Source organism: Ctenocephalides felis, unplaced genomic scaffold, assembly GCF_003426905.1.
Source record: "Ctenocephalides felis isolate EL2017-DRISC unplaced genomic scaffold, ASM342690v1 CF-g0.4_SCAFFOLD_01604, whole genome shotgun sequence".
NCBI lineage: Eukaryota > Metazoa > Arthropoda > Insecta > Siphonaptera > Pulicidae > Ctenocephalides > Ctenocephalides felis.
Window position 1 is genome coordinate 39,473,302 of NW_020537758.1, and position 7,643 is coordinate 39,480,944.

The 7,643-nt window shown below is 28.1% G+C and overlaps 1 protein-coding gene across 1 annotated transcript; it reads left to right on the top strand.

Annotated features, from left to right (window-relative positions):
- The first annotated feature begins 4,059 nt into the window (after positions 1 to 4,059).
- LOC113372785 (proteasome subunit beta type-7-like) lies at positions 4,060 to 6,673 on the top strand. Its single transcript, XM_026613125.1, has 5 exons — positions 4,060 to 4,190; positions 4,274 to 4,453; positions 5,205 to 5,461; positions 5,709 to 5,934; positions 6,508 to 6,673. The coding sequence occupies exons 1-5, from the start codon at positions 4,129 to 4,131 to the stop codon at positions 6,611 to 6,613; spliced, it is 831 nt and encodes a 276-aa protein (XP_026468910.1). The 5' UTR covers positions 4,060 to 4,128; the 3' UTR covers positions 6,614 to 6,673.
- The last annotated feature ends 970 nt before the right edge of the window (positions 6,674 to 7,643 follow it).

Genomic DNA, 7,643 nt, shown 5'->3' on the forward strand with positions numbered 1-7,643 from the left:
AACAAAATTATCGTATATTGATAACTGATCTATTTGTTTAATTTCTGGTATTTAAATCTAGTTAATATGTGATAATATGCAAATATGCATTTCATGTTTATATTTGGTTGAACACAAATCCGTGAATTAGTCAGCTAATATGTATTCGTAATAATAGGCAATTATGTTTTTGCGAAGAAAGACACATGTGATTTGTTATATCAAAAATTAAGAGTTTGGAGATCATATGAGAAAATGATAGAATTTTATTTTTTTACTGGAAATTTTCTTAATTATGAAATTATCAAGTATTTTACCACTTTACTGATTAAACACTTCAACCTGATTAAATGTTAGTCCTGATTAAACACTTGAACTTTTGATGAAACTTGCCTACACCCTTCAGTACTTTTTTAAGGGAGGGCCAAAATTCAACAAAAAGCTTTATTTCTCAAAAATTCGGGGCAATTTTGGTATATTTTTACTGTGGTCCTAAAAATGTTATTCACGGTTACATTATCAAAGTTTAAATGAACAAAATGGTTAATAAACGTTAACCACAATAACCGAAAAATGGTCATGATTTCACCAAAGCTCTAGATTGCACAAAAAAATAGTCATAATTTTATCAAAGTTCTTGGTTAATCTTAAAGGCTCATAATTTACAAACGTGATTTTTTTCCAAATTTTTTTCAGGACAGTTAAGGTACCCCGTTTTAGTTTGACGTCAAGGTTTGGGAATTGTTAAGAAATTTTAAAAATATTTTGGTCAATTTACAGATTCTTCAAAATATGAATTGGCTTCAAAGCCATCCGTTTACTTTCATGGTCAGGTCAAGCAGTTTCTCTGTAGCTAACATTTAAATGAAAGAAATTTTTAAGGTTTTTGCAAACAATCCCGAACTTTCGAAAGATATCAATTGAGAATCGTGCCGATCCGTTTTTTCACAAATATGGGTCAGCTTTCTTCATGATTAGTTGTTCAATTATTTTTCTAATTGTAATTACTACTGGTAACAATTTAATAAACTCATATTGATCAAATAAATTATTATCAAAAAAGTATCGTAAATTTTAAGGAAGTTTCCTTAAGGTAAAATGCCATTAAAACCTTATATATTTGATTGGCAAACTGTAATACAGTATGAAAACATGCTCTATTATTTAATTTGCTAGAAAATTTTGGTTGTTGTTGCAATTTCTGTTCTTAGTTACAGATATTTGAAATTTATATATATATATATATATATATATATATATATATATACAAAAAGAAAGTAGCCCAATGTTTACCATATTAGAAACGAAGAGATCGTTATGGGTTTCTTATAAGATTCTATCGTAATAAAACAAATGTTTACCATATTCTATTAATGAAACAATATGATGATAAATATATGATGATAAATATATGATGATTAATATATGATGATTAATATTAAATATAAAACATTACCAAGCTTTCAGCATCCAGGTTCATAGTCTAAACAGCATGACGAATCTCTAAATCCGGATTAAATCCAAATTGTGAATACATCAGACACAAAACATAACTGTACCACAATATTTTGCACTCGGTTTTTGCTAATAATTAATTTAATTATATTCATTTAACACATTTTCAATGCTTTCTGAAGCGTCTTCGTCATTTCTTCAATGAATCTGTCAAAGGTGAATGTATTTCGTAAGAAAATGTTATGGTAAACATTATATTCATTAACCCATTTTAATGGGTAAAATCACATTTTTTTAAAAAATTATTATAAATAATATTTTTAACTGATCAACATAAGTCTTCGATTTAAAATTCACACAGAATTTGCTATGAAACCATGAACTCGCAACGAGGACCAACACATACAACTGCCATTAACACAAAAAGCTTACTGCGGAAAAAGTATTACCTGTTCAACCTGAACACCTGTCGCATATACCTTGCACAACATTCAATATGGCAATACATTCTTCAGGGGCGCACCGAAAAATAATAAAATATAAATAATTTATATTTTAATAATTATTTATATATACACTTTGTATAGATAATTTGTACGATCTCTTATACCAGGCACTTGTCTGTCTGTCTGAGATGTATAAAATTTATATTAAAATTCAAATAAAATAAAAAAAAATATATGTTATAATTGTATACATAATTTTAGGTTATAATAATGTACTAACTTTGAACGACTCTTCTTCTGTATGTAATTTGAACAACATACAAAATTTAGCTCTTCGAGCTGGTAAAGAATGCACTTGCTCATAGCAATATGATGTTCACTCATTCAATCAAATTTATTCTTATTGAGTCAGTACTAGAGTCAAATATTAAAAAAGCAACCAATAAATGAACTTCTATTGTCCAAAATACAATGTCCTAGAAAATGAGTAACTTAATTCTAATTGGCTTTTATATTAATAGTCCTTAAATGACTAGACTTCGTCCTTAAATTAAGTAAGAATCTCGGAATTCGAGATACCCAGCTGTAAGTCTGTAAATACTTGCATATTGACACCCTAAAGTTTTCTCAAAACCTAAATATGGTAGGGTGTCAATACCATATGTAGGTTTTGAGACAACTTTAGGGTGTCACTATACAAGTATTTACAGCTAGGTATCTCGAATTCCGAGGTGAACTTACTATAATGACTGGACTATGATATTATTATTAATTTCATATTACTATACAGATTACACCTATCCCCTGCTTTGCACTGAAGAGAGGTAAATAACCATGAAACTTGAAAATTTAACTCTAATAAGAATGAACCGTGCTAAACAAAAATCACTATAAAAAAACACTTTTCAGTTTTTTACGGGAAAGGGGTGGTTTGACAAAAAATCATAAAATATCACGTGGGGGAGAGAGGGGTATGGTAAGATACCATGTGCATTTTTACCGGATTTTTTTTTTAATCCAAACATTTTCAAAAAAATCAAAATATTTACAATTTTTTCACGCAACTAAAAATACACGTGCTCCTTGGTGGGGAAGGGGGGGGGTATTTTTAATATCACCATGTATCACCAAGCAGGAGGAGGTTCCAAAAATCTTTAAAAAATTGATCACATTAATCGATTATTGGACGCCCTTTTAGTATGATGAATAACGACCTCATTGAACAAAAAATAAATATTTATATATTTAATATCAAAAACATTTCATAATTTATAAGAATATTAATGAAATTTCCAATTTTAGGTTTGTAAACAATTAAATCCAAAGTTTAAATTTTGGATTGTAAAGATATAACTTTTTTTACTCTCTTGTTTTCAATTATATATGTAAGCACTAATTAAATCCAATGATGCATTTTGTTTTGGTTTTACAAACAAACTATCTTATACACTCATAAAACTTAGTTTTGATCATAAAACGGGGACTTCTCATCTTATATATTTTCAGCATAGGGGCCGTTCAAGTATTACGTAAGCACTATAGGGGGGCGGGGGTTATTGATTTGCTTATTTTGCTTATTTTCGGTAAGAAATTTGCTTACTTTTGCTAACAAAGGGGGGGTGGTAAATAATTGTAATAAATCTGCTCACGTAATACTTGAACGATCCCATATACATCAATTTCTAAGAATTTGTAACTTTCTAAATTAAAGTTTAATGTTTATTTATTTTCGTGTAAATGCATAATTAATAAGTTTCGTTAAAAAAATAATAATTTGAAAAACCGAAGGATGGGTCTTCTTTTATCTATGGATGTATACTTTTCTATTTTACGTAAACGTAAAAAGAGATAAGTGAAATGATTATTTATTTTAAAACAAACCATACAACACCTCATCGACACAAATTTAAATAAATTCACATATGTAAATAGTATAATTAATTAAATCAGATTATAAAACTGTTGACAACTATTTTGAAAATGTCGATCTGTATTTGTTCCCTTTGGTTTGACATTACAGTTTGTTTTTCCCCAATTTTCGCGCTGAAATTTTTTCATGCTGCCACTGTTGGTACACGAGGATTAATAATGTCATATGGCAACACTAATCTCAGGACGCCATGATACGTCAATTTTTTCTCTGCCGTTGAACAATTTGCTATACTGTGATTAAGTATATTTTAGTATTTGTGTAGTGACATATTTTGTGAAACTATTTTCTATAACACAAATTAAGAAATTTTTAAACATGAGTTCTGCATTGGCTCCAGAAATTCATCCGGGTGGATTTTCTTTTGATAATTGTTACAGGTAACGCAATGTTTGTTTGATTCTAACCTAAAAGCGCATCGTCATCCCCGAGTTTAACTCTAAATTTCTTGAAAATTTTATAGAAATGAAATGCTTAAACAGAAAGGTTATGCTTTGCCAAAAGCTACAAAAACAGGCACTACGATTGTGGGCATAATTTACAAGGATGGCGTAATATTAGGTGCTGATACTAGAGCTACAGAGGATACAATTGTTGCTGATAAAAATTGTAGCAAAATTCATTACTTAGCTAAAAATATGTAGTAAGTATTATAATTATAATTTTTTTTTATTGAGATATTATTTTCATATCTATCAGGCAGGGGATGCCTGGTATAAGAGATTATGACACAAGTTTTATATTATACATATACATATCACTTATGTCTATTTCATTTTACATTTATAAGCTTTAAATTTAAATATCTTTATATCTCTTCAATCTCTTTCGTCTTCATTTAGTTTATAATATTTATCCATTTTTCTTTTGAAGTTATTGCCACAGGTCATCTTGATTTCGATCAGAAGTTTATTATATATTTTACTTGCACTCTATATGTCATTTTCTCTCATTTTCGTGTTTCTATTATGTTCAATGTCATAATTTTTGTGTTGTCTACTGTAGTCCTTGCGTATATCTTGATTTATGACTAATTACATTTAAAATTTTTAAATACACTAGAATTATGTTAATTATATACTAGAATTTGTTCAGTGGTTATTGCAGTGATTGAAGTGAAGAAATGAGAAAATTATTATATTTTGTTTTTTCCTTTTCTTAGTTAAACTATAAATATTAAACCTATTTTATCAGAACATTTAAAAAACATTTTACACTTTTTTGTATATATAATAGAATTAAATGATTTTGTGAATCTATATATTTCTGCTTTTACATACGTTTGATAAACAAATTGATTTCTAGTATTTAGATATTATTTCATTGTATAATATACAACGCTTACGAGTTTTGATATTTTACATCATGAATACACTTCTTTTTTCTGTTTATAGTTGTTGTGGCGCTGGTACGGCAGCTGATACTGAAATGACATCTGACATGATATCATCTCAATTGGAATTACATCGCTTGAACACCGGCCGTGTTGTACCTGTTGTAACTGCTAATACTTTATTGAAACAAATGTTGTTCCGTTATATGGGTAACATTTCAGCTGCTCTTGTTTTGGGAGGTGTTGATCCAACAGGGCCTCATCTTTATTGTATATATCCACATGGTTCTACAGATAAATTGCCTTATTGCACTATGGGTTTGTATATTTTCCTTTATTATAGGGGAAGATAAAGCAATCATGCATTATATTCTATATCACAATTGTTTAAATAATTTTGATAATTCAGAATGCATTTCAGTTTATAATGAAATTAAGTAATTTTGTTGAAATAAACAGTTGAAGAGTAGTCCATTTAGAATGATTATATATTAATATTAATTGATACTTTTAGCTTAGAGATATTAATATGTTTGATATATTTTAATTGCACTTTTTTGTGTAGGCTCTGGTTCATTAGCAGCTATGTCTGTTTTTGAGTCTCGCTGGAGACCGGATATGGATGAAGAAGAAGGGAAAAAACTGGCTCGTGATGCTATTGCTGCTGGTATTTTTAATGATCTTGGTTCAGGAAGCAATGTAGATTTATGTGTTATCAGACAGAATGGTGTAGATTATCTTAGAACTTATGAGGAAGCCAATGCAAAAGGTCAACGTCATGCAAGCTACAAGTGAGTATTTCTTGTTTGTTGGTTAAATATTTGTAAAACAAATATTTTTTTGGAAAATGTTTTTTACATAAAAAAGTATGTCATTTGTGAAAGGTTTATTTTGCTTTTTTATCTTTCAACTGATCCTAACAATTCGAATTAATGACTTACAAGTCACATAGTTTATGAAATGATCAATCTTAATATTATATTCTTGAACCCTTATTTTATATAGAAATCATTAATTTCATCAGTTAATTTTATCTTTTCTTCTTTAAATACAGTGGATTTTAAAATGTAGAAAAAGTTTAAATATTTATTTTCAATTTCATTCGTTTACTCTAAGAATAAGCATTTTTATACATTCATGGACTGAATATAAGATAAGCTTTAAGACTCATATTTCATGTTATCTACATTTATTTGGGAACATTAGTTATCCATAATTTTTAAGATTTGATATCATGATCATTTAATATGATTGTAAATATTTGTTTCATTTACTGCATTAATGTTTTTGTTTAATATAGAGTAAATATTTTACTGTATTTAGTAGTTACAACTTTTGGTATTGACCTACAAATTTTGTTGCAGATACGCTCGTGGTACAACTGCTGTTCTTAAAACATCAGTTTCATTATTAGAAGTAGAAGAAACCGTGCAACATTTAGTAGATCAAGATATGGAAGTCTCTTCTTGAATATGCTGATTTTTTAAAATGTGGAATATATGCTTGATACAATAAACTTTATGAAAAGTATATTTTCATGTTATTTTATAAATTCTTAAAATACAGTTTTAATTAAAGTTATTATTCTGCATCAAGACTATTTTGAACAAATTTTGACAAATATAAACGAGTCACTTAAAATATGTGAATTAGATTCTAAAGATTTTATAATTAATTTATATCTCATTTACTTAATGAGTTGATATTGTTCAGGAGTCAATAAGGCCAATAACTTGACATTGTTTAGCTCTTATTTGTCTTTAGTTGGAATGCCTAATTGGTTTGAATTACTATTTGAATCAGGAGAAATTCAAGAATATTATAGAATTTCAAATAAGTATTATATACTAAACAATTTCTCCAACAACTTTTGATTTTATAACAAGCAAAATAGACGGAACCCTAGGCAATATAATACTGGACGGAACAAGTAAATTTATCAATATAAAGGAGTGAACTATGCGCATAAAGGAGTTATCAGTGGTACCATCTGTATCCGAAAAAAGCATGAACGCACCTTTAAAATTTTTGAAGGTTCATTTTTCTACTACGAAAATATTTGACGTCACTATTTTTACCGTTAGTTTTAAGACATGTCATAATAACAGGTTAAACGTTGCATTTTTATTTTAATGCTCAATAATATGTGATTTGACAATTAATTTGGAAATATGTGAAGCAAATGCATATTAATATTTATTGTTAATGGACACCGTTCTTGTACTTATTGTGTCATCAAGAATGGAGAACAAAACTACGAACATCTAATTCAAAAAACCTGTGCAGGAAAATGAAGATTGTAACTCCATTCGCGAATTGAATATAATAGAAGATACTAGTCCTGTTTCAGTAGTAATTGAACTTGATATTGTCTTTGTATTATTATTTGTTATTTCAATTGCAACAAGGTTGTACAAGTTGGTTGAGCCAAATCACATAGTGTAAGTTTGTAATGAAAGTGAATTAATAATCATTATTGGTAAAAAAAATAACTTTTCTC

What these genes read in the sequence shown, in the direction of transcription:
- LOC113372785 (XM_026613125.1), top strand. Translation starts at nt 4,129, where the DNA reads ATGAGTTCTGCATTGGCTCCAGAAATTCATCCGGGTGGATTTTCTTTT. An exon ending in TACTTAGCTAAAAATATGTA is followed by an intron (nt 4,454 to 5,204) that starts GTAAGTATTATA and finishes TTCTGTTTATAG; the next exon opens with TTGTTGTGGCGCTGGTACGG. An exon ending in CAACGTCATGCAAGCTACAA is followed by an intron (nt 5,935 to 6,507) that starts GTGAGTATTTCT and finishes ATTTTGTTGCAG; the next exon opens with ATACGCTCGTGGTACAACTG.